This window comes from Terrapene carolina, unplaced genomic scaffold (genome assembly GCF_002925995.2).
Source record: "Terrapene carolina triunguis isolate 2854851 unplaced genomic scaffold, T_m_triunguis-2.0 Scaffold84, whole genome shotgun sequence".
NCBI classification, from domain to species: domain Eukaryota; kingdom Metazoa; phylum Chordata; order Testudines; family Emydidae; genus Terrapene; species Terrapene triunguis.
The window spans coordinates 5,619,244-5,645,151 of NW_020664435.1; the positions used below are offsets into that span (position 1 = coordinate 5,619,244).

The 25,908-nt window shown below is 41.0% G+C and overlaps 1 protein-coding gene across 2 annotated transcripts in view; it reads left to right on the forward strand.

Moving 5' to 3' along the window:
• Positions 1 to 25,908, forward strand: part of SLC4A7 (solute carrier family 4 member 7) — a 66,525-nt gene that overhangs the window by 32,123 nt on the left and 8,494 nt on the right. For both annotated transcript variants that reach the window (XM_026649369.1, XM_026649367.1), the window contains 12 exons: positions 2,660 to 2,793; positions 4,304 to 4,549; positions 6,188 to 6,293; positions 10,041 to 10,202; positions 11,733 to 11,846; positions 13,338 to 13,499; positions 13,839 to 14,090; positions 16,740 to 16,808; positions 17,373 to 17,546; positions 17,965 to 18,096; positions 20,209 to 20,309; positions 22,515 to 22,622. In XM_026649369.1, coding sequence (XP_026505154.1) covers positions 2,660 to 2,793; positions 4,304 to 4,549; positions 6,188 to 6,293; positions 10,041 to 10,202; positions 11,733 to 11,846; positions 13,338 to 13,499; positions 13,839 to 14,090; positions 16,740 to 16,808; positions 17,373 to 17,546; positions 17,965 to 18,096; positions 20,209 to 20,309; positions 22,515 to 22,622 — 1,760 coding nt within the window. The remainder of the gene's footprint in view (positions 1 to 2,659; positions 2,794 to 4,303; positions 4,550 to 6,187; positions 6,294 to 10,040; positions 10,203 to 11,732; positions 11,847 to 13,337; positions 13,500 to 13,838; positions 14,091 to 16,739; positions 16,809 to 17,372; positions 17,547 to 17,964; positions 18,097 to 20,208; positions 20,310 to 22,514; positions 22,623 to 25,908) is intronic.

A 25,908-nucleotide genomic window follows, 5' to 3' on the forward strand; every position in this document is an offset into this window, starting at 1 on the left:
TGTGAACAGGAGAGGATGCACAGTTAAGGTAAAAATGTTTATCCTGCCTTACTGGGTGAATGGCTTCATGAATTGAAAAAGAGCTTTCATTGCCTTTTTGGAAAGGGACAATAGAATTGGCACAAAAAATGTAAGCGCTAAAGCTGCACCATCCCAGTAGGCCTACTTAGGATAAGTCAGAGGCTCAAGGTGGATAGTTAACCAAGCTTAATGGCCTTGAGTAGTAGGCCTGTGTGGATGATAACGCTGATGATGCATTGGCAGAGGAAGCGGAATTGTATATTTAAACCATGGACAAAATATAAATGTTTTTTCATTAATTGTGTATTACTTTATATTCTTAATAAGAGGAGATAACCAAGGTTTATAAACAGAAAATACTCTTCATTTTACACCTTAACAAATTTGGCTATAGAGAAATATCTTTTTAATCTTGGTGATGCCATATTGGATAGTATGCAGACTATAGACATTTTAACTAAATTACTTACTAGGGCTTTGAAATTTTCATAAAGGGGGAAATGGTCACATCCACTATTGTATAAAGTCAGTGTTTCAATGTGAATTAGCCAATGACTGTTAATTAAAATCATTTATGAAGTGTATTTTCTATTTTTAAATTTGTTGTGAAAATGACTTCTTTCTTTTAGGGAAAATATAAGGATGTATTCAAATTTTTCCTTAAAACATCTTAGGATTTTGATTATACTTGTATTGAAAATACAAAAAAACTGCATACTGCTTTTCAGAGCACACCTTTAAACTTGAATTGTAGTACTTGTTTACACTAGTACTTATTTAACTGGACTTTATTTTTTGCAAAGAAGGCCTGTGACTTGAATATTTCCTTATTAACATGAGAGTTTTAACAAGCTGTTTGCTGGTACAAAATCTGCTTCCAGAAATAAATTATATTCTTGTACTGTACCATAATTTTATTACTCCAGATTTAGGAAGTACATTTTCAGGCAGTTGGCATAAAAACATTAACATGGTTTGTACATGTACCTCGTATGCATAACTTAGAAAATGTGCTCCTTTTTAAGATTTGATTTTAAATACCTTCTTTTTTTTAGCTGTCTGGGATTATTTGCGGGCTTGTTCCTGCCTTCAGATACTTGGGTGTGCATCAATGAATATAATAAATTAGTTACTGCACACGTATGTTGAAGCACAGTAGCTGACTTTGTAAGGTACAAAGTTTGTGTTCAGACCCCTCCTTCACATTCCCAGAGAATGTCACCTTCACAGTACTCCCTGTCCCTGCCACCATCCTGATTCAGAGCCCAAAGTTAATGCATTGACTGAACTAAAATACTAGTTTGTGGCTAACACTTGAACAGTAGGCCAAATTGATATATCATCTTTTTATGTGTAGCATGTGAAATTCCTTTTGTTGTCCCAATTCAGCAATTCACAGCCCAGGTTTAAGTGGTTTGTTGAATTAGAGCTTAAATCATGTTTGCTTAGTTTTAGCTTTCTCAGGCATGAATAATTATAGAATAGCAATTTTTTTAAAAGTGCAAGTCAAGAACGTTATTGTCAAACTCAAGTCTTTTCATAGTTTATTTTTTGACTGGCTTAGGTAATTTTTTAAAACGTAATGTTTTAGGTCCAAAGCTCCGCTTTTTCTCTCTTGTAGTGGTTTATAACTTTTTCTTTATTTATTTTAAGAGAAAAGCGTTTTAGTAAAGCATGTAATTCAAGGACAAAAACAAATAGATGTACCTCTACCCTGATATAATGCGGTCCTCGGGAGCCAAAAATCCCTGCTGCATTATAGGTGGAACCCCGTTATATCGGGGTAGCGGCAGCAGGGCTCCAGCAGTGATTTAAAGAGCCCCGTGCTCCGGCCGCTGCGGGGAGCCCGGGCCCTTTAAATCGCCGGCCGAGCTCCGCTGCCGCAGCTTCGGGGTAGCAGCAGCAGGGCTCCAGTGGTGATTTATAGGGCCCGGGGCTCCCCGCAGCAGCCGGAGCCCGGGGCCCTTTAAAGCGCCACCCGAGCCCCACTGCCAGAGCCCCGGGGTTACCGCGCTATATGGAAACCCGCATTATATCGGGTCGCGTTATATCGGGATAGAGGTGTAGTTTACCCTAATAAAGAGAAATGCATTACCAGGTGGGATGTTGGCTTACTACTCCATCTTTTCATTGTCATGTATACGTAAACCATTATTGTTCAGTAACACCCAATCACAGTTTTTCTTTTGTAATGCTTGGTAGACTGGTGCAGGTTTGATACAGCACACTGTATCAAGTTTTCGTAAAGATATGCTGCAATATCTTCTTTCTTACAGAGAAAGACCGTTTTTCTCTTTTTCTTTAACCACATTTTGATAGACCTTGTGTTTGTTAAAATTGTTGGTGTGTGCTTTCCTCCTTAGCCTTCAGAATGAAAAACTTGTTCTTATGGGTATGGATAGCTTTACAGTTGTTCAAGAGTGAAGCATTCCAAATCTTTTGACCATGATACTGTTATTTCAGTGCTGTGTTAAGTTACTTATGTGTATAAAGCATCAATATCAATGATGATTATACTGTTTTCATTCCTAACTTTATTTCGAAGTTGGTGATTTATAAAATCATAAGTGTGAAAACATGGTGACAAATGTTAACCATAAATGCAATGTGTCATAGCAATTTTTTTCCCTCCAAACAGAGTGCAATAGAGTCTCTTTTTGGAGCCTCATTAACTGGGATTGCCTATTCTCTGTTTGCTGGGCAACCTCTTACGATACTGGGGAGCACCGGACCAGTTCTAGTATTTGAAAAAATATTATTTAAATTCTGCAAGTAAGTAATATTTACATTGACTTGATACATTTTCTGAACTTAAGGGTAACTCAGACTTCCGGATAGATTTGTAGTACACCTCTACCCCGATATAACGCTGTCCTCGGGAGCCAAAAAAGCTTACCGCGTTATAGGTGAAACCGCGTTATATCGAACTTGCTTTGATCTGCCGGAGCGCGCAGGCCCCCCCCCACCCGACTCTCCCCCCAGAGCGCTGCTTTACCTCGTTATATCCGAATTCGTGTTATATCGGGCCGTGTTATATCTGGGTAGAGGTGTAGTTGAAAGTGGAAATCTGCAAGTAGGCATGGACTGAAACCAGACTTTACATTTTAGTTGGGCTGCATTTTAATTCTCAGATGCGAACCTGGTTTTGTGACTTTGCGTTGGGTTGGATCAAAAGCCAGAAGAGAACTGCCTTTAGTTCTGGTGACCATAATTTTGCAATAATAGCCCGCAAAATCTTGTCAATGTCAAATGTCAATCTGAACTCTAGTCTTGATTTGGCCAAAAATCTAAACCTTGAACCTTGCCTTGAATTTTATCTAGATCCAGATACTGTTTCTATCCCATCTCTAGTACAAATATAAATAGATTAAACCTTACTTTTGGAATTACAAATAATTTGATACGTAGTCTATATCAGACTTGTAAATATAGTGTTTTAAAACTACTTGTATGTTTTAAAATTACAACAATCTTACATAGATGAAAGAAAAGAGGAGGATCACCATTTCCTTGTGGAAGTCTTATGTTGCGTTGTTTTTATATTTCCTTGATGGTGTATACGTATCAGTATAAATTATTGTTCACTTTCAACCATAGTGTTTCACAGCATTAGTTTTTTCTTCGATCTTCTAGAACAGTTCAGATATGTCGATTGTGGTTCCTCCCAACCAGCAAATTAAAAAAGAACACTTAAGACTTTAGATCTTAGTCTTGACCTTTAGCTGTTAGATTCCACTGGCCCAGGCATGCTGCTGCTAGAGGAGAAAACAGGAGTTGGAGGATTTAAAGAAGCTCTGTGCCATTTTGATGTGAGGCACTGTTGATTCCAGCAAGGAAACCCGGATTCTAGTCCTGTGCCAGAAAAAGTCAGACTCTAACTCAGCAAAGAATTACCAGACCTTTCTGCCTAAATTGCAGTAGTGACTTTGACCCTGACAGGGAACCCTGAGGCTGAAAAGGTAGACAGCCTTAAAGTATACCCCACGCCCTTTAGGGTGGAGAGGGGGTTCAGATGCCCCCAACCTACATAACTGCTTGTCGGATCCCAGCACCCCCTCTCCATAGTAGCAGGTCCAGCCTTCAGGATGAGGAAAGAAGTAGAGTCCCAGTTCTGCTTCTGCCTCAAACAAAGGCTGCATTCAGGTCAGGATAAGGAAGCATCAAGAGAGTACAAGTGCAGGGACAAAAATTTGTCTTACCTTTTTTTTCAAGATGGAATGGTTTACCGTTTCAGGTAGCCTTAAAGTTTTACTGAACACCTGTATTTTCTTTTTTCAAACAGGGATTATGGGCTTTCTTATCTTTCCCTGCGAACCAGCATTGGTCTGTGGACTTCATTTTTATGCATAGTATTAGTAGCAACTGATGCAAGCAGTCTTGTGTGTTACATCACTCGATTTACTGAGGAGGCTTTTGCAGCACTCATTTGCATCATATTTATCTATGAAGCATTGGAAAAGCTTTTTCATTTGGGAGAACTGTATGCCTTCAATATGCACAATGACCTGGATAAATTGACTTTATATTCGTAAGTGTCAGGTTTTTTACCTTTTTTCCACCAGGATAATACTAATGGAACACCTTACAGTCCATTAGTAAAATTTCTGAATGTATAAATGTAAGTGTAAACGAATGTATATTATAATATGCTTTCAATAATTCTTTTTTTTTTAAAAAAGCCTAATAATTTGAATGCTTGAATTTTTGCATCTTGAATGTTTTTACAGTCATAAAACTGCAGCTTTTCATATAGATAGCCCAATCTCAGGTACATATAAGAGAAAGCATGGTAGGTATGGTATAAATTACATATAATCTCTACTAAATGTTTAAACATGTTGGGCCAAGTCCTACTCTGTTATACCAGTCTGAATAGTTATGCTGATGTAAATCTCCACTAACTGAGGATCAGTTTGTTTTGCTATGTAAAATCCATTTGTTTTGCTGTACACCTGATATGGTGTAGTAAATCTTAAAACCTTAAAATAATATATGTACATTTATGAGAAAACGATTTTGTCAACTGAAATATTTTGTACTGTAAAAAGTTTTCAATAATGCAAATAATGATATAGACTAAATTTATACAATAAGAATGGAACTTTTGTACCTTCTGATATTTTTTTATTCACCGTCTATCTTTAGATGCAGTCACAAGATGTATATGTTTTTTATTTTTACTTGTTATGTTTGATTTTCAGGCTCAGGTTCACTGGAAAACTATTCCTCTAAACCTGTCAAATAGTTCAACTATCTTCTTGCCTGTCTCTGGTTATTGCCTGTCTCTGCCCAACCCATTAAAACCCACAATAGCTACATGAGCAGGTTCTTTTATGGAGTGCCAGTATCCCAAAATGCATTTCACTTGCAAATAAATATGCTAATGTAAAGTGCAATTCAAGCATAAAATTCAGGTTCATGGCCTCAGATTTTTTAATTCTGTTAAAGGGATGCTGTCAACCTGAACGTTTTAAGATCATTTTCTTTTCAGATTGAGTACTCTATGATGTCCTACTTCTTTAAAAATTGTTTTGGGGTTTTTCTGCTCCCTACTTGATTTTTATAAGGGTCTTTACAACAAAGGCGAAATGTAATGACTGAACAGGTTAAAAAGTGAAACTGACTCTACCTAAAGTCTGTCAAATGTACAATGTAAACCAGCTAGGAAAAACGGTTGTTTTTTGTCAACTATATTCATTTATATTCAGTTATATTCATTATAGTAGGCACCAAGTTCTAGAAATAAATGTGGTTTCTTCCTCTCAAGTTTATGGTGTCCCTTTTATAGGAAAATTTTTGACGGGCACCTGCTACCTGTTTCTGGAGAGATCTCTGTTTTATGCAGTTTTGAAGGAATTTAATGTGTTAGAATTTGAGAGGAAAATATATGGAACACTTTTTCCTGGAACTCTTCAGAAAATATTTCTAATAGTTCTTTTTAATAAAGCCACTTTCTTATCTCATGTATTTCACTGCACATAATGAGGAGCCTCGTACTCTGTCATCTTTATGTAGTAGTTTGGGATAGAAGTTATTGTAGCCACTTTAACTTTTTGCAAATGTAAATAGCTTAAAATTGCAACATTGTGTTATGAGTTTAAAAGTTCAAAAGCAAACTGAAACAAGAATGAAAAGCTCTTCAGTGATACTTAATTTTACTTTTCAGATGTGTGTGTTCTGAGCCTCAGAACCCTAGCAATGAAACTTTACAGATGTGGCTGAAGACCAATACGTCCGTGGATACTATAACATGGACTAACCTCACAGTTTCTGTGAGTAACTCAAAAAACAAAACAAAACACTGTGACTTGTTTCATCCCCCAGTTGAACCTGGATCAGCTTCTTTACAATTCTATATATGCAGAACACTTTTAAAACACTAGGGGAGAATTGAAAAGATGAAATAATATTTTCTCCCTTTGAGTAGGTGAATGCCTTCTTTTTGTGTTATGAGCCATGCCAATAATTTTCGATTTCACAATGATCTAAATCTTAAATATTTATCCATGCATGCCTCTGTATTTGGCAGGCAGGGCCAAGTTCTTTCAGAGGCTTGGTGATTATTTTGGTATTGGTAATTGTTTTGCTGTATTAATATAGTATCTTAGAAACATTCATTTTTAATAAGATATGAGGCCTTGATTCAGCAAAAGATTTGTGTATATGCTTAAGATTCATTGACTTCAGTGGACTTAAGTACGTGTGTAAAGTTCAGCATGTACTTAAGTGCTTTGCTAAATTAGGGCCTGAAAATTGTATACAGTACATTTGAGGATCATTTTTTGGTTCAGGAGTGAGGGAGATGTAAAGATAAGTCTTCAATTGTAATACTCTATGCTAGGACCAAAAGTAAATACAAGTTTAAAAAAAAATGTAGGAACTATCCAAAGTCCTAAAAGGTAGTATCAGAATGTTTGTCTGGTTTTCTATTACATAAGCAACCAACTCTGAAATTTCCCCCCTGATCCTCCCCAGACACCTTTGGTCTAGGATAGAGACAAAATTAACAATTTAAGATTTGCTTCCAAACTTCTCCAACTTTAGGAGCATATGCTGAGAGCATTTGGTGCGTGGTCCCTATCTCCCTTAAGTCTTGGGGTAACTAGTCTATATAGAAAGCTTCAATATAGACTTCATGCTTTAAAAGATAAAAACTTAAATTCTTCTTCGAGTGTTTGCTCACATCGATTCCATTCTAGGTGTGCGCACACCTAAGTGCATGGTCATCAGAGATTTTTGCCTTAGTGGTATCTGTAGGGCCAGCTATGGTATCTCCTTGAGTGCTGCGCTCATGCGTCGGTATATCAGGCGCCGCTGGCACTACGCCCTCTTTTTGAAGGTGCGTTCGAGAACTATGCCCCAGTCAATTTCTCGGCTCTACCTTGTTCTTTCCTCTATTGTCTTCGCCCTACCGTTTGGCCTGGTTGCTGTTTACCTTGGACCGTTGGGTGCTGGATATAGTATTTCGGGGCTATACTCTCCAATTTTCGGCCACCTATCCCTCCCTCCCACCCACCCCCCTTCCCCATCCCTCTTCAGGGACCCTTCTCATGAGCAACTCCTCATTCAAGAGGTTGAGAACCTCCTGTGCGTGGGAGTGGTGGAGGAGGTCCCTGGGGACATGAAAGGAAAGGGTTTCTATTCCCACTACTTCCTAATCCCAAAGGCAAAAGGAGGCCTCAGACCCATCCTGGACCTGCGTTGCCTCAACAAGTCTCTCAAAAAATTGAAGTTTCGCATGGTGTCCCTGGCCTCCATCATCCCCTCCCTGGATCCAGGAGACTGGTACTCAACCCTCGACTTAAAGGACGCTTATTTCCATATTTCCAGGTAACAGACGCATCCTCCTTTTAATAGTGGGCTGACGTCATTTTCATTTCATGGCGCTGCCCTTTGGCTTCTCATCAGCCCCAAGGGTGTTCACAAAGTGTATGGTGCCAGTGGCTGCTTACCTGAGACGTCGAGGGGTCCAGGTCTTCCCGTATCTCTATGACTTGCTCATCAAGGCCAGATCTCGGGAACAAGTGCAAAGAAGCCTTGATCTGGTGTGTTCCACCTGCCGCCACTTGGGCCTGTTGATAAATGAGAAAAAATCCACCTTAATGCCAGTCCAGCGAATAGAGTTCATTGGGGCGGTTCTCAACTCCACCTGAGCCAGAGCCTTCCTTCCAGAAGCACGTTTTCTGACCGTGTCAGACCGGATCTCCAATGTCAAGAATCACCCGCTCACCACATCTCTCACCTGCCTGCAGTTGTTGGGCCACATGGCTGTGTACTTACATAGTCAGCCATGCTTGGCTCCATCTCCGGCCCCTGGTGTTGGTCTGCATTCCCAACAGGCATGACCTAGATCAGGGTGCCAGATCATATCAGGTCGTTCCTGGATTGGTGGTTGAACCCCAGGTCGGTGTTAGAGGGAGTTCCCTTTGCAACCCTGTTCCTGTCGTTGACCCTGGTATCCGATGCCTCAGACCTGGGCTGGGGAGCCCACCTGGTGAGCTAAGCACCCAGGGCCGCTGGTTGCAGGACAATGTGGTCCTCCATATCAATGTCAGGGAGCTCAGAGCAGTTTGCCTGGCTTGCCAGTCTTTCTTGCCCCACCTGAAGGGCAAGGTGGTGCAGATCCTGATGGACAATACTGCCTCAATGTATTACATCAACAGGCAGGGCAGTGCCAGGTCTTTGGCCCTTTGTCAGGAAGTTCTCCGCCTTTGGGATTTTTGTGTGCAGCATGCCATTCATCTGGTAGCCACACACCTGCCCGAACCAGGAACGTCTTAGCAGATCACCTCAGCAGGACCTTCTCGTCTCACCACGATTGGTCGCTCCACCCAGAGGCAGTCAGCATAATCCCCCAGAGGTGGGGGATTCCCCAGGTGTACCTGTTCGCGTCCAGACAGAACAGAACGAGCCAAGTGTTCTGTTCGATCCGGGGGGTGGACAGGGGCTCCCTAGAAGATGCCTTTCTCATTGCCTGGTCGGGGGCGATGAGTTATGCATTCCCATCTGTGACGTTGATTCACAGGGTCCTCGTCTTGCACTGTGGACATATTTCTGTCAACTATGTGACTATTGTCTCATTTCTCCCTTGTGTTCTCCCGGTCAGTATCCACCTGTTGTCTCTTTTCTGATACTTAGAGTGTAATTACAAACTCATTTTGTAATGTGTTTTGTACAGCAGCTAGCACAATTGAACCCTATTCCATGACCCGGGCTACTAGACATACTACTGCAATACTACTACTGAAAAGTAACAATTCAACTTTCAGTTGCCACTCATAAATTAATTATTTAGCTGTGCTATACAGCTTGTTTCTATTTCTCTTGCAAGTTGATTTTTTTCCTTTACACAACTCAGCTGGGGAAATAATCTCTTCTCAAGAATCAAACACATTTTCACAACAATTAGACTAGTGGATGATGGCTTTAATTTATTGAATTAAACAGCAACATTCTTTCTTCTAATAAAAATACAGTTCAGCTTTAAAATATGTCATATTACAGCCTCTTAAAGTTTAAAAGTAGAACCTAAGTGGAGGAGAGGCTAGTAAACAGGACAAATACAAGCCATGGACTAAAGAGATGGGGAGAACTGAGGTGCCATTAAAGCGAGGGAGTTCATTCCTGTCATAATCAACTTGAAAGTTGACATTGCATGATGTTTTATTGATCTTGGGCACTCAACCCTCCCTTTGCAGCAGTCATTATCTAGATGGTGTTTTGAGAAATAAGCCAGAAACAAGGTGACTATGTACTGTGGAATATTTCATTGTGAGGCACCTTCCCCTCCTTGTGCTGAAAAGGCTCTTGGAGTGTTGAAAGTTCCGGTTTAGATCCTGAGACTATTTTGGAACACACACACACAAATGAGTTATTTGAAATTTCAACTTGGGATTGCCTTTTTGAGTGCAATTTTTTTGTTTTGGTGAATTTAAGGTGGAGACCACAAGTTACAGTGCTCCTTTGAATTACCTTTATTTTAAAGAGTGTAACTTGTTTTTGTTTGTTTTTGTTTGTAGGAATGCAAAAAGTTTCATGGTGTTTTTCTTGGATCAGCTTGTGGTCATGATGGCCCATATATTCCAGATGTTCTGTTTTGGTCCGTGATATTATTCTTTACAACATTTTTCCTCTCCTCTTTTCTCAAGCAGTTTAAGACCAAACATTATTTCCCTACTAAGGTAATTAGGGTTCACTGCCATTTTGCTTTGAAATGACAGTCTTTCCTTCTTGCATACAATGTTGTAATTCACTACAGTTTTGCTTTTACTTACTGTGTTTCCAAAGTTTCAGAACATCGTATTGAGCATATTAGTTTGCTGAGATCATTCTCCAGGTGAGAACAGAAATAAGTGATTGATAATTGGCTGATAATGCTGTAAATTTAGGAGTTAAAAGTAAAAATATAGACACTGAGACAGAAGGTGCTGGAAATGGTTAAAAGTTATTGAAATTATGATAACTGAACGGTCATTTTCTTAAATTCTTTACAGTATTCATAGAGGTGAGTAACCTAAACATTCACAGACCTAAGCAGGCCCCCAAATCCACATTGGGATATAGTCAGATCTCACAAAGGGATTAGACATCCACATGGTTTGTCACATCCATTGGCACAGGATGATGGGTTGATACCTAACCTGTGGGGAAAAGTACATTCCCAAACACACGAGTGTTGGGAGCAACATCCTTTCACTCAACCTCTGTTAGGGGGTTGATCTAATCCTTGATGCTTGGATCAAGTGCCAGAAGGTAATTCCATTTAGTCAAAAGAAAGTGTGGAAGATGCTTGTGAAATTTAAACCCATACCCATGTATCATGCACATTAACTTTTACCAGTCCATCTTCCACAGCTTGAAACTGTCCTATAGTATAACCCAAATTAGCTGAAGTATACACATGCAGATTTCAGTAAAACTGTAAATTCTAAAGTGTGTTCTTGGAAATAAGAGTGACAATGCAGAAACAAGACTAAGAAGGAAGGGTTGAGCAGCCAACCAACTCCCAAGTGAGAGGAGATCCCTGAGATTAGCCAATAGCACTGTTGGCTGGCTGGTACTACTGCTCTATTATATGGGGAGGCATCCTGTGGGGCAGCCTCTACAATGTTTTGCAAGTTGAAAAAGTCATCACTATTTGTGCAGGCATCTTGCAGAAAAGCATCATGGCTATTGTTTCATAGTGAAATCAGACCTTATCACATATGGAATGCAGCTATACTAGGTATGTAGTGTTTAGGATGGGATTGGAAATTAAGCAAGAAATTAGACTCTTGCTATGGAATGGCCATTATATTTTATATTTTGAGGTGGAGGCACATGCATCTTGTTGGGCTGAGGGATCTGTTTTGATGGTCTGGTCCTTCTTTTAAGGCTAATGGAACCCAATCACTTCCAAAGGCCTTTAAAGGAATTTGTTTCTTCCAACAGATCATTTCTTTGAGGCTAGGATTTAAGATAATATTTTATCCTCCATTAATAGGGTGGGCAATAAGACAATAAGGTTATGGTCACAGGTCACTTTAATTTACAGATAAATTATGAGAGAAGATAGATGGAGTGCCAGTGATGGGAATTTTGGGCTAAATCTGATCTGTTTGATCATTTAAAAAATTGAACTAATTTAGAGTTGCAAAAATTATCCATTTTCACAGGCATTAAATATAGCAGTGAAAATAGCTTGTATTTTAAGATATTTTTTTTCCTTCTAGGTGCGCTCTACAATCAGTGACTTTGCTGTATTTCTGACCATAGTGATCATGGTTCTGATTGACTGGCTTGTTGGAGTTCCTTCTGCTAAACTACATGTTCCTGAGAAATTTGAAGTAAGAAACGAAAACCTTGTCCATTTAAAAAGGTCTAAATGATCTGCAATTTCATGGATAGTTGAGCAGTGGAAAAATGAAAAAATTGCTCTTAAATGTGGAGAAAGAAATTCACTTTTTTTTGTGTTTGGAAAGAAATACACTGTAATATGTCTGTTTTTTTCCATGCTAATTTTTTTTCCTGGATTGATATGCATTTTTAATTTCTCTGCATTTTCTGCTCTCGGTCTAATTCTCATCTGATAAAGGAAGTTACTGGAGATCCTTGTTACTGTGTGTTGTTCTATCTCACAGGGTAACATGAACCCTTTTTCAGGAAAGTCGTGTAGAAGCCAAGGAAAATGGAAAGGATTGTTTGTTTTGTCTTGCTACATTTTTTTCACATAAGCCACACCCTCATGACTTAATGCTATACTAATGCTCACCTAGCAGCTAATTGCACCACTCCTTCAGTCCACTAACTAAATGCATTTTAGGCATAAGCCTGGGTAAGATCCTCACCTACACCAGTTTTGCTGAGGATGTAGCACTAGTTATCAAATCAATGGATGAGCTACTTGTGGCACCTAAATCCATGAAAGCTCAGCAGCAAAAGTTGGCCTGAAAATTAATTGGGGTAAAACCAAACTTCTTACAATTGGCAGTTTTGATCTTCCTGCAGGCTTTAGCATCTTAGTGGGTGATCACCCCAATTGAGATTGATGATGATTTCACCTAGGTCTGCTCTGTTGTTGATAACATTGGAGGCATCAAGAAACAACTTGACGCTCAAACTGCGAAAGCATAGTCAGTAAAGGGGCACCTCGTCAAGGATGTCCTTCATAAACTCAATATGCTGATAAGTAGAGAGACAAACTGAGGATTTATAATGCTTTGGTGGCCAGAATTTTGACCTATGGGATTGAAACAGGGCCTCTCAGTGTCAAGATTGAAAATAAGTTGGATATCATTCAGATGAAGCATGTCCAAAAGATTGAAACTATCAAATGGATGAATTCAAGTCGAATGAAGAGATCCATTTTTCTAACTAAATGTGTCCCACTACCTCAAAGTGTCGCCCAACACTCTAAAGTGGTATGGTCATGTGCTCTGAAGCATACCAGCTTCCCTATGGGAAAAATCTTAGACTTTCCATCAATAAAGCAGGATCAAAAAGGTCCCCAGAAGACCTAAAACATGGCTGGTTGGCATCAACAGACGCCTGTCCCTCACGTGCATCCTATCCTGTAACACCTAGGCTCAGGACAGAACATGATGGAGGCACATAATGGATTTGGTGGCCTCTATGTTGTCCAAGTGACAGCATGAGAACAAACATAACATAACCTACCTTCAGTCCAAGCCATTTTCATTAATTTAAAAACTTTAATATGATTTTTTAAATGCCTTTTAAAAGAAAAGTCTTTAATCTAAACTGAGTTTGATTTACTTATTATAGCAGGTATTTACAGTTATTGACTTTCATTCCTATAATTTGGATTTGTTTTCCAGCCCACTCAAAAAGACAGAGGATGGCTCATAGATCCTCTTGGAGGTAATCCTTGGTGGACACTACTGGTAGCTGCTTTTCCTGCATTACTGTGTACCATTCTCATTTTCATGGACCAGCAAATCACAGCAGTAATCATAAACAGAAAGGAGCATAAGTTGAAGGTAATAGTTAGCTTTTCTCCATTTTTTCAAATATATTCTGAACTCATTTGTGAGCACATAAGTCAATTTATTGCAAAATAAACTTGTTCAGTGTTCTCTAAATAGGCTACATAACAGTAAATAGTGTAGGCTTTGAAACATAAAACTAAATTGCAGCTACTTAAATGACCTATTCCTATCTAGTAACAAAACACATGGCTGCTAGAGTGGTGGCACTCTAGAAATCTATCTAGAGAATTTTTTTTAGTCATTTAGTGCAGAACTATGAGTGTATAAATCTTTTATGTGCTGCAAATCTTCATTTTTGCAGGGAACTCATTTCTTTACTTGACTTTACAGAAAGGCTGTGGCTATCATCTTGATCTGCTCATGGTTGGTGTTATGCTGGGGATATGTTCCATAATGGGCTTGCCTTGGTTTGTGGCTGCAACTGTCCTGTCTATAAGTCACGTCAATAGCCTAAAAGTAGAATCTGAATGCTCTGCCCCAGGAGAGCAACCTAAATTCTTGGGAATCCGGGAGCAGCGAGTGACGGGGTTAATGATATTTGTTCTGATGGGCCTTTCTGTGTTCATGACCTCTGTTTTGAAGGTAAGAGATAATGGTTGTTCCAAAACATAGCATGCTTTATATTTTAATATCATTACTTACTATTTGATAATGTAAGCAAGTTTGATATACTACTTAAAAGAAATCCACTTTCATTTTAGAGTTGTCTTTATGTAAACAGATGTTTGAAATAGTTTAATAGAAATGATGGAGCAGATGAGAGTAAAAGACATCTGACCTCTATCTCAAATGCTTGATTACTTAAGATTCTTTTCTGACTAGTTATTTTTCAGTTTTCCAGACTTAGGTTAACTTCTGGCTAGTCTGTGCCCCTAATGCAGCTAAGGGAGTGAAGGAAGGGGAAAGATACGATAGCTCTGTACACCTACTTGAGTGGCAATAATATAAAATAGGAGAAAGATTGAAAGTACACTTCTCAGGAAAATGATTCTGTAAAAATGGCATTGTGGGATTTCATGTTTGTCTCAGTTATTTACATATACTGTGTTCTCACTATTCACACAATATTGTGTTTTGTCTATCTACCAGTCTTGCAAACTCACTTTGGTATTGGAGCATCAAGCTCAATCCTTTCTCTACTATCATCACCATACATCATAAAAGTTCTGCAGGTCATATTAGGGTCCCAGTTTACATCTGCATTGTCTCTAAATTATTCTTTCACTGCTTACAGTGATAGAGATGGCCAGGAATTTTTCAATTAAACCAAACTTTTCCCTGAAATCTATCAGTTTTGATGAAAATGCGAGCGAGAAAGAGACTTCCCCACAGAATAGGTAATAGCCTGGTGTATAGGAAACTTGCTTGGAATATGGGAGACCCTGAATCAGGCAGAGCAGCGATTGAACCTGAGTCTCCCACATCCCAGGTGAGTTCCCTAACTACTGGTGTGTGGGGGGGTCTGTCTGTTTTTTTCCACAAAATTTTTTGAACATGTCAAAACCTCAACATTTTTCATTAAATAGAATTCTTGTTTTTTGGCCAACCCTATTCATATGGCTTTAAAGTATTAGAGGTTGACCATGTGTGTTGCAATAAATAATGGTCTTAAAGAACAAGTTTTGATTAGATTATATGAAAATATCCAAACTGAGCAATCTAACAATGGAAAAGCCACCAAGAGGTCACTAAGGCAACATTCAAAAACTGATCCTCTAATACTCTTAACAGAGTATTGTAGAGAAGTAAAGATGCAGAAGATTGGTATCTGACCTATATTGTTCCTTTCATATTTCACAAATCCTAAACACTTAATGCCTGATTTTTATGAAACTCAGTTGTTCAGTTTCCATGGAGCCAAAGGCAGGTGGAAACTAATAATGAATGTCTACTCCTTGTGCAATACTCCATCTAATTTTCTTTTTAATTTAAATGGCTATTGCCTTTCCCTTTTGCTTCCAATTACCCCCTCTCCCCCTTACCCTTGGCTGTAGGCTATTGTGCTGTTGTTCAATGTATTGATGAAAAGCACTTATTTATTTCTTCATACCTGATTAAATGTAGTAGTAGTTCAACCCCAATGAAATTTCTTAGGGTACGTCTATACTTACCTCCGGGTCCGACGGTAAACAGTCGATCTTCTGGGATCGATCCCGGAAGTGCTCGCCGTCGACGCCGGTACTCCTGCTCCGCGAGAGGAGTACGCGGAGTCGACGGGGGAGCCTGCCTGCCACGTCTGGACCCGCGGTAAGTTCAAACTAAGGTACTTCAACTTCAGCTACGTTATTAACGTATTAGTTGCATATCTTAGTTCGAAGTGGGGGGTTAGTGTGGACCAGGCCTTAGTATGTCTGTTTAATAGCAAATGTCCTCACTGTGAGCCACCCCACCATATATAATGAACATGGCTCGGGTACCATTCATGATTCTGTGCTGTCTGGAAAGTTTCATTAAAGGCCTGTGTTCAAGATTAGTTGCAGCAGTTCACCTTTTAAGGTGCACATCTATATCCTGGTAGTCTTCAAAGCATTTAGAAGTTTTCAGTATAGTCAACTGGAAGGCAAAGTCAACCTTGACCTATATCCTATAAAATACTCTTCATTGGAATATATGGGATATAAAGGCCTGATCCGAGGCCAATTAAGTCAATGGAAAGATTCCCATTGACTTTTGTAAGCTTTAAAGCAATCCTTTATCAGAGCGAAATTTGGCGTTGCATAATTTGAGGAAATGGATAGTTCCGGAGATTTTTAGAGACCTTTCATTTCACTTGTGTTAGCTGGATTAGTGACCCAAAAGTAAATATCATATGATAGTATATTATGTGAAATAAACTGGTGACCTCAATCCATTTCTTAGCAGATGGCTGTCTGTATTACATAAACCAATTTATTTGGTACTAACTGGCACTCAGGTTACAGTGTCAGACAGGCCAAGGATTGATTGGACATGCAGACTTTCTTAATCCTAGAGGCAGTCCCTTTAGAACGTGGTTGAAGCACGGTGGCAAACCTGCCCTCTTCCTTGTTGCTGCTATGTTCTGTATTTATTCTCTGGATAAATAAAGGACTTCAGACTCTATTTATGTCAACCTAGCACTTAAAAAAAAAAAAGAGAAAGAAAGAAAAAATTAGATCCCTTCCCTTAAGTACCTTCCATTAACCCAGACTGCCATATTTTACTATGTAATTCTATAAATGCAAACTTTTAACTTTGTTTTTCCCCCTCTAGTTTATTCCTATGCCAGTTTTGTATGGTGTCTTTCTTTACATGGGAGCATCTTCACTAAGGGGCATCCAGGCAAGTTCTATTTTTATTAAACAAGCTGATTGCTTTTTTAGAAAACATTTTCTACTTGATAAGGCTACTAAAAAAACCCACTAAATTTAAGTTGTCTTTGCCTGGAATATCCTTTCTATGAGTAGAAAACATACCAGGTGCTCAGAGTAAAATTGCAAATATGATCTAAAAGCAGTTGCTTTGCATCAAATGAAAAGGAAACTTTAAAATGTCATTTTATTGAAGTGTAAGTAAAGGTACAATGTGTTGACAGATTAGGATGTAGAAACGTACTGAGCATTATGTCTGGATAATTGCTCTTATTTCTGGGACGCTTAAATTCTGGCATGTGTTCTTTCTCTGAGCACTTGATGAACAATATGAAATCCTTAAATATTGACACCCATTTTCTAAAATCCTAAACAAGTAGTGACTTAAATCAAATATACACTACATTAATGCATTTCATGTATAGGCTGTAAAATGAAGGAACCTTATTTTCAATATTCCCAGTGTCTTTAATTATCCTGTCCATTTCTACGTGGATAAAATCATTAACTGAGGATGACTTCCTTCTCAATATAGTTTTTTGACCGTATAAAATTGTTTGGAATGCCTGCAAAACATCAACCCGATTTGATCTACCTGCGTTATGTGCCACTCTGGAAGGTCCACGTCTTCACAGTTGTTCAGCTCACCTGTCTAGTTCTTTTGTGGGTGATTAAAGCCTCTGCAGCTGCTGTTGTTTTCCCTATGATGGTAAGTTCTTTCCTAGCATCTTTGGGAATTTATTCATTTTCCAAAAGGGTCTGTGGATTAATACATCTCTTCAGGGTTTATTTTCTGACTTAAAAAAAGGTTCTAGTAAAAATCCTCCTTTTTGGAAGCCAATTATGATTTCTTTCTTTTGTTTAAAATAAGCATCAGATTTAATTGAAAAGCTGTAGACTTGGTAAAAAATTATGGTTTGTGGTAGTTATCTCAATGGTCCATCTGTTCTTTTAGTAGTGAGTCAGATCTATTTTTTAAAGTTATGATGTGATAACCTTTGTATGAGTAGAAAAAATATTCTGTCCTTGGTTTAAGAAGCTGATAACATATTAGTGTATACATATTTTTATTTTTCTAACATTCATATAAATATATTCTAAAGGATTCAATTCTTATTTTCTGAAAGGTTCTAGCATTGGTGTTCATTCGTAAGCTCATGGACTTATGTTTCACCAAACGAGAGCTTAGCTGGCTGGATGACCTTATGCCAGAAAGTAAGAAGAAGAAAGAAGATGATAAAAAGAAAAAGGCAAAAGAGGTAAGTGTACAGAAGGCCAAAAGTGAGTTGAAAATTGCTAGGGGAAACTGCTACGGAAAACCTAAGCAAATACCCTAGTATTTAGAAGTTAGCAATTTAATTGGAAGGATTTTAAAAAAAAATAAAAAGTTTACATTAAATACACATAAAGTAATCAAGATTTGGAATTCTCTGCCTTAGGAGTTACTGCCAGAATCTCTGTTGTTAGGATTCAAGGAATGAATAGGATAGTTATAAAAATACTAATGGTATGGGATTTGATACCTAATTGTGGTTCAGTGGATTTTTCAAATTTAGCACCAGAAGCAATGTCTACCACAGGGGTCAGCAACCTTTGAGAAGTGGCGAGCCAAGTCTTCAGTAATTTCGCGTGCCAGTAATAAATTGTACATTTACAGGGCCCCCCGACAGAACCCCAGACTGGCAGCGGGCTGAGCGGGGCCGGCAGCCTGGACTCCAGCTGGCACGGGGTCGGCGGCAGGAACCCCAGACCGGCGGTGGGCTGAGCGGCTCAGCCAGCTGACGGTCTGGAGTTCCGGCCGCGGGCTCCTGCCAGCCGGGGTCCTGGCTGTTGGCCCCGCTAGCCCGCTGCCGGCCTAGGATTCCGTTCAACCAGGCAGGCAGGGGGCTGAGCGGGGCCGACAGCTGGGACCCCAGACTGGCAGCGCGCTGAGCCGCTCAGCCCGCTGCCTGTCTGGGGCTCCGTCTGCTGGCCCCTGCCAGCCAGGGTCCTGTCCGCCGGCCCCGCTCAGCCCGCTGCCGGCCCGGGGTTCCGTCCATCCAGGCCAGCAGCAGGCTGAACAGGGCCGAGACCCCGGCTGGCAAGGGGCCGGCGGCAGGAACCCCAGACCGACAGCGGGCTGAGCGGCTCAGGCAGCTGACAGTCTGGAGTTCTGGCCACGGGCTCCTTCCAGCCAGGGTCCTGGCTGTCGGCCCCACTCAGCCCGCTGCCGGCCTCGGATTCTGTTCACCCAGGCAGGCAGGGGGCTGAGCGGGGCCGGGACCCCAGACCAGCAGTGCAGGCGGCAGACTGAACCCCAGACCGTCAGCGTGCTGAGCCGCTCAGCCCGCTGCCAGTTTGGGGTTCTGTCCGCCGGCCTCTGCTGGCCCCGCTCAGCCCGCTGCCGGCCCGGGGTTCTGTTTATCCAGGCCAGCAGCGGGCTGAACGGGGCCAAGACCCCGGCTGGCAAGGGGCCAGCAGCCAGAACCCGGGACCGGCAACCGGAACCCCAGACCGGCAGCGGGCTGAGCGGTTCAGACCGCCGCTGGTCTGGGGTTCTGCCCGCCGGCTCCTGCCAGCCGGGGTCCCGGCCCCACTCAGCCTGCTGCCGGCTGAGGTTCTGTTCACCGAGGCTAGCAGCAGGCTGAGCGGGGCTGGCAGCCTGGACCCCGGCTGGCAAGCGGCCGGCGGCAGGAACTCCAGACCGGCGGCGGGCTGAGCGGCTCAGCCAGCTGATGGTGTGGAGTTCTGGCCGCGGGCTCCTGCGAGCCAGGGTTCTGGCCGTCGGCCCCACTCAGCCCGCTGCCGGCGTAGGATTCCGTTCAGGCAGGGGGCTGAGCGGGCCCGGCGGCCAGGACCCCGGCTGGCAGTAGCATGCCAGTAAAAATCGGCTTGCGTGCCGCAGGTTGCCGACCCCTGGTCTACCATGATATACTGGTTGTGTTGGGATTTTCATCATTCTCTAGAGATATAAGGTGACACTCTGGACCCAATGAAGTTAATGACTGAACTCCATTGGGCTAGGATTTCACCCACGGTATGTAACGGGGCTATAGTTAAAACTGAACAATAGATACTTATTTACCAATAATTTTGCCTGTATAATTTTCCCCATTAAAATTTTAGCTAAACTAACCCTCTCATCGCCAGTTCCCTAACAAACCTTTCAAATATATTGTTAGAGGTTCTTATTTACCTTAAACATTATTTAGCCGAGGGGAGGGAGAGAAAAATATCTCAGGGAAGTTCCCCCTGCCACCACAATATTCAAAAGTAAATGGGTAATTTTTCCTACTGAATTGATCAAAATGTGTAATACTCAATCTCCTTGGCTTGGGCTAATTGCTATTTCTGCTTCTTGAGTAATTTTATGTCATGCATGTGATCTGCAGGAAGCAGAGCGAATGCTTCAAACAGTGGACAGTGAAACTGTACATCTTCCATATGAAGGAGGAAATGTCTTACAGATTCCTGTAAAAGCCCTAAAATACAGGTATGATACAACTTGCTGCTTTTTTGAAATTTGGGTTTTTTAAATAGCTTTGTATTGCATGCAGTATTTATATTTTTTGCTTTAATTAAATAAACGTAATTGACATATTTGAGTGAACAAATTTACATTTAAGCTTGTGACTCAGCTAGGTAGCTGGGGAAGGGTTGGGGAATAGGAAAGAATTGAAGCAAATCTTGCCTTTTATGATATAGGGGATGTCTCCTCTCTTTTTTTTTTTTTAAATTGCATTTTAATAATTCATTTACATAACCATCTTGAACAGATCAGATGACTCAGTTTCGACCAGCTGTTCACAGGGTGAAGAAGCTGTTTTGGTCAGTTCTTGTCTATAGAATTTGTGTGTTACTATGCATGGCTAATGATATGAAATGTTAGGTGTCATTTACGTATAGTTAATGGCATTAGTTGAGCCATATATTTACCAACTGCTTTGATTTATAAAGTTGAGGTCTAAAACTGTCTTTTACAGATCATAATTTTTACACCTTTTTAATAAGTGTGCATATATCAAATAGTTTTCTGATTATTAAACTGGAACCAGAGCAATTAAAAATAACGTGCTCACTATTTGGATAAATTATCTCAGTTTTTCCCTTGCTAAGAATGAGCCTTATTCTCCACAGTCTTACATGTTGTGGAGTCATATCTGAAGAAAATGGGTTTGAAACACTACTGTCCTGATAAGATCGTGTTTCAAGCCTACTTTGCATCAGTATGAATAGATCCATAAGGTGCATGCTAGTGGAGAATCAGGCAGTGTGTCTAATCATTCCTGTAAAGGGACTGCATTTGTGGGGCGGATTGAATGGGGGGGAAAGTGGCAAAAATGACTTGACTGACACACTGTGTGCTGTCTGTATAAATACTTGTCTGGGGGTGGGGTAGGATGGGGTGGAGTGGGCGGTAAAAAGTAGATTTCTGCAACATCTAGCTTATCGGCAATCTAGCAAATATCACCTGATTTCAAATGCTGGATCAGCAGAAAAAGTTGACAGTTTAGGTCTTCATACTTCATGATATAGGTCCACTTCAACCTCAGTTCTTTTATCAAATTCAGAATAATAGTGCCTTATTCTTTCTTCCCTGATTATTTCCTGTGGACAGGTCAGAACAATTCTGATCTCTGAAAGATGTCTGCCTTTATTTAAAAAAATAAAAAAGTACAACTTCTTCTTTTAATTCCTAAACAACCCACCATGGATTTTTGAAAGATTAAAGGAAAAGATATTTGAGAAAATTAAGTATCTAATTCATATTACAGTGGGAGGGGGGTCACACGCTTCAGAGCTACTGTAGGCCAAACTCATTGTATATAGCAGAGGTTCTTTGCATTTCTGCATTCCACCCCACAACCTCTCTGTGTGCCACACTGCCATCCTCCTCTGTTGCAAGGACTCCCTGCAACTCTTCCCAATCTCCCCCATGCCAGTGGTTCTGTGTGCTCTCCATACCCCCCTCTTCTCTTACCAGGGTCCCCCGCCCCCCATGCCAGGGGTTCTGCACCCCTTTTCCCAATGCCAGGGGCCCTGTCTGCCTCTCCTTCCCCCATGCTAGGGGCTATGTGCTTCCCTACCCATACCATGGTCCCTCATTCTGCCCCAAGCCAGGGGCTGTGTGCTCATCCTTGTGCCCCATATCTCCCCCCCCCCCATTAGTCTGAGAGATAAGTGTCAGGGTGTCATCATGTCAAACTCCATTGGGAGGCTGGGCGGAGATGAGATATGGGATTGTTATGCTGGAAGGGCATTAATGATGGTGCAGTTGTTTGATCTATAGATAATTGCAGAGCTGCATGAAGCTATGGGTGAGTTAATCAGATGCCGGGGCTCCATGTGTCCCATGTTCCCTCCCCTTTTTGGTTTTCTGATTCTTCTCCCAAATCAGTAGGGTTCTGGCCATTGATGCCTAGAACATTCCCTGAAATTTTGGAATTGATGGGATGCTATGTTCAAAAGTTACTATGTTACATACAAACAGTTCTAAGCTGCTACGACATGGGAAACCACCCAGGATTTGGTGTTCTAAATTTCTGTTTAACTTCGTTAGGATGATTTTTACTTAAAATGTCACTTGTGGCTATGTAAGTGATAACAGAAGGCAGTACTGATGTGAACGGTATGGGTGACAAAGTTAATGCTTTTGCAAGGTATTGAGTACTAACCAAAAAGTATGTTTGTTCTTCAGCATTGATCCCTCAGTTGTAAACATATCAGATGAAATGGCCAAAACTGCACAATGGAAGGCTCTTGCCATGAGTACTGAGAATGCCAAAGTAACCAGAGCTAACCTGAGGTAGCTATAATTACCCACTTACACATTTTCTAACTGCAGTTTTGTTTGTGTTTAGCAGCTGTTGGCTGTGAAAATAGTTTGTTTTAAAAATGTATTTTCTATACCTTGAAAATATATGTCAGAATGTATATTGTCATCTTACTTTCAAGGGACACTTGAGATTCTGAAAACCTTTTTTTGGTGATCTTTACCAAGAGGTTATACAGTAACTAGTGTCATACCTGCTATGAACCCTTTTAATTAAAATGTAAAACGTATTGTCTCATAATTAGAAGATGTTTCCAGTTTGCTTGACATATGTATGCTAATCTGAAAAGGACTTAGATTAATACAAGTTTTATTGGCATGTGTTCATAAAGGATCTGAGTATCAGAAGGGCCTGGCAGCTGCAGGTGCTCAGTACATCTGAAAATCAGACCTTAAAGCTGGTGTCCAGTCCCCAGCATAAGTAAAAACAGCCTCTGCATGGTTCATGCACTCCCATCTTCGTAGGTGTCCCTTTTCTTTGGCCCTATCTCCTGCACTCAGAAAGGATAGAATGAGGAATTGATGGGTGAGCTGTTGCATCATCTGTATACTTCCTATGGATTTGCCCATTGTGGAGATGGAAGGGGTGGAGAGATCCTCAGGAGGATGAATCCACTGGCTTTCTGACTGCTTTGTGCTGCCCTAGGACCTGGTCCTGTTTTTTGCTTTCTGATTTTTTTAATTACTCCCTGTCTTCAATAACCAAAACTTGTGTCTAATTTTAAAGTTTCAGTGGAAAAAAAAGTTTGTTTATTTCAATGGAGATAAAACCATTGAAATGATATACTGGAATGTTAGGGCCCTATGTAGCCATGAATTCTCTGTGACTGGACTTGCACGTTCCATGATGGCCAACAGCCTCTTTGTCATATGGAGTTTGTTTTCATCCCTAGGAGCAAGTGCCTAATACAAACTACATTCTGAGTGATTCCTCCCAGTATCCTATTGCAGGTTCTTCCTTGGTTGGCTGAATCTCAGTTGAGCCAAAGGGAGATAAAAACCCAGAGACTGCTTATAGGAAAAATGGGAGCTAACACAGCACACTCCATTTAGATTGCTAGTGGGAGGCATTTTTAAATTCTTTTATGTTGTTCTGCCTCTGCCCTTGTCAGGAACTCTGTAAGGGAGTTATCCCTCTCTAGGAAGAAGTCTTCAAATTTCATGCTCTGTAAAAGGATGACTCCTGAGAATTAATAGTTGACCATCTCTTCGGGGAGAGGAGATTACTTATACACAAACTCTCCTCCTCTTTTCCCCCTCCAGTCTTTTCTGCAGTTCCCAGACAAACAGCTAAAATATATTTTGTTGTTGTTTACCACCACCATTATCATATCAGCTAGGACTCCATCGTGCTAGGTGCTATACAAACACACAGAATAAAAAGATGCAATCCAGGTAGACAAGAGACAAAACATGGGGACTGACAGACTGATAGAAGAGGGGAGTATAAGGAAACAATGAGACCAATATTGGTCAGTGTGACAGGCAGTAGGCTCAGTATACCAGCAGCCTAACTACTGTCAAGTTTATTGTAGGCATTGCTTCAAAGGAGAGTTTGAAGGAGAGATTTGAAGGAGAGTAATGAGGTAGCTTTGCAAGTGTTTGTAGAGAGCTCCTCCCAGATGTGAGGGGCCATCTGGGGAAAAAGAACGCAGGTGCTTCTTTGAAAATTTAACAAGTCGGTGATAGAGGTTGTCTTTCGCTGATGTCCTCTCATTCAGTATTGACAGGCTGACATGTTGACCACGAAAGGCTTTAAAACTGAAGACAAGTAGCTTATGTTTGATGCAGTAGAGAAGCAGGGGAGCCAATGGAGAGTTGCAAAGAGAGGGGTGACGTGGTCAAAGTGATGGGCTAACAGCGTTTTAAATGGATATGAATGGGTTAAGATTGCATTTTTCAAGGCCAGAGAAAATGATGATGTAGTAACTGAGATGATGAGAGTTTAGCTGTGTGCAGGGATAGGAAATGCCACATCTTAGAGAAGTCATGCAAAAGAATCTGCAAGATTTAGATGTAGCCTGGATGTGAAAACCTAGATGGAGGTCAGTTGAAGATGATACCCAAGTTACTGGCGTGAGTGACTGGTAGTATGATGATGATGTCCACAGTGATTGAGAAGGATATAATGGGAAGGATTTGGGGGAGAAGATTGAGCTCTGTTTTAGCCACGTTGAGTTTGAGCTGACAGCTAGACATCCTTGAGAAGACATCATACAGGCTGCAATTTTAGTTTGGGTAGAAGGAGACAGATCTGAGTCATCAGCCTACAGATGGTAGTTGAATATGTGTTTGTGGATAAGATTACCCAGAGATATGATGTAGAGGGAGAAGAAAAGGGACCAAGGATAGAGCCCTGTGAAACTCCCACAGGAAGTTAAATGGGGGATGAGGAAATCCTCTGGAGGAGTTATTAGAGAGGTAGGAGGAGAACCAGGAGAGGACAGCCTCAGAAGCCAGGTGAGGACAAGATTCCAAGAAGAGCATGGGCTACTTTTAAAGGTGGCTGCGAGGTCAAGGAGGATGAAGATGGAGTACTGGTTCTGGCATTTGGCTAGAAGGAGGTCTTTAGAGACTTTGATCAGAATGGTTTCAGTGGAGCGCAGGAGGTGGAAGCTGGATTGGGAGAGGGTCTATAAAGGAATTGGAAGAGTGGAACTCCAGACAGTAATTGCAAACAGAGTTTAGAGATGAAAGGGAGATGGGGAAGTGGTGGGAGAGGCAAGTTGGGGTCCAAAGGTGGGTTTTTAAAGATGGGAAGGACTGAAGCATGCTTGTATGGAGGGGAAAGAGCCAGAGGAGAGTGAGAGGTTAAGGAGAAGAGTAAGGGAGGAGATGAGTGAGTGTGAGTGATATCAGGAAAGAGATGAGATCACTGGGCAAGGGGAGGGATTAGAGGAGGAGAGCAGATGATAGACTTCATGCTGTAGAGTGTCCCTGGCAGAAATCCCATGAGGAGACTGACTTCTTTCACTACACATTCATTCTCTCCTCCTTCAGTTATCTCATCTTAACTAAACAACTCTAATTCTCCAATTTAATTCAGCCCCACAGCAACAATTCTGTTTGCCTTTTCACCATCTTAGACATAAGAACATAACATAAGAACGGCCGTACTGGGTCAGACCAAAGGTCCCTCTAGCCCAGTATCCTGTCTACCGATAGTGGCCAATGCCAGGTGCCCCAGAGGGAGTGAACCTAACAGGTAATGATCAAGTGATCTCTCTCCTGCCATCCATCTCCACCTCTGACAGAGTCT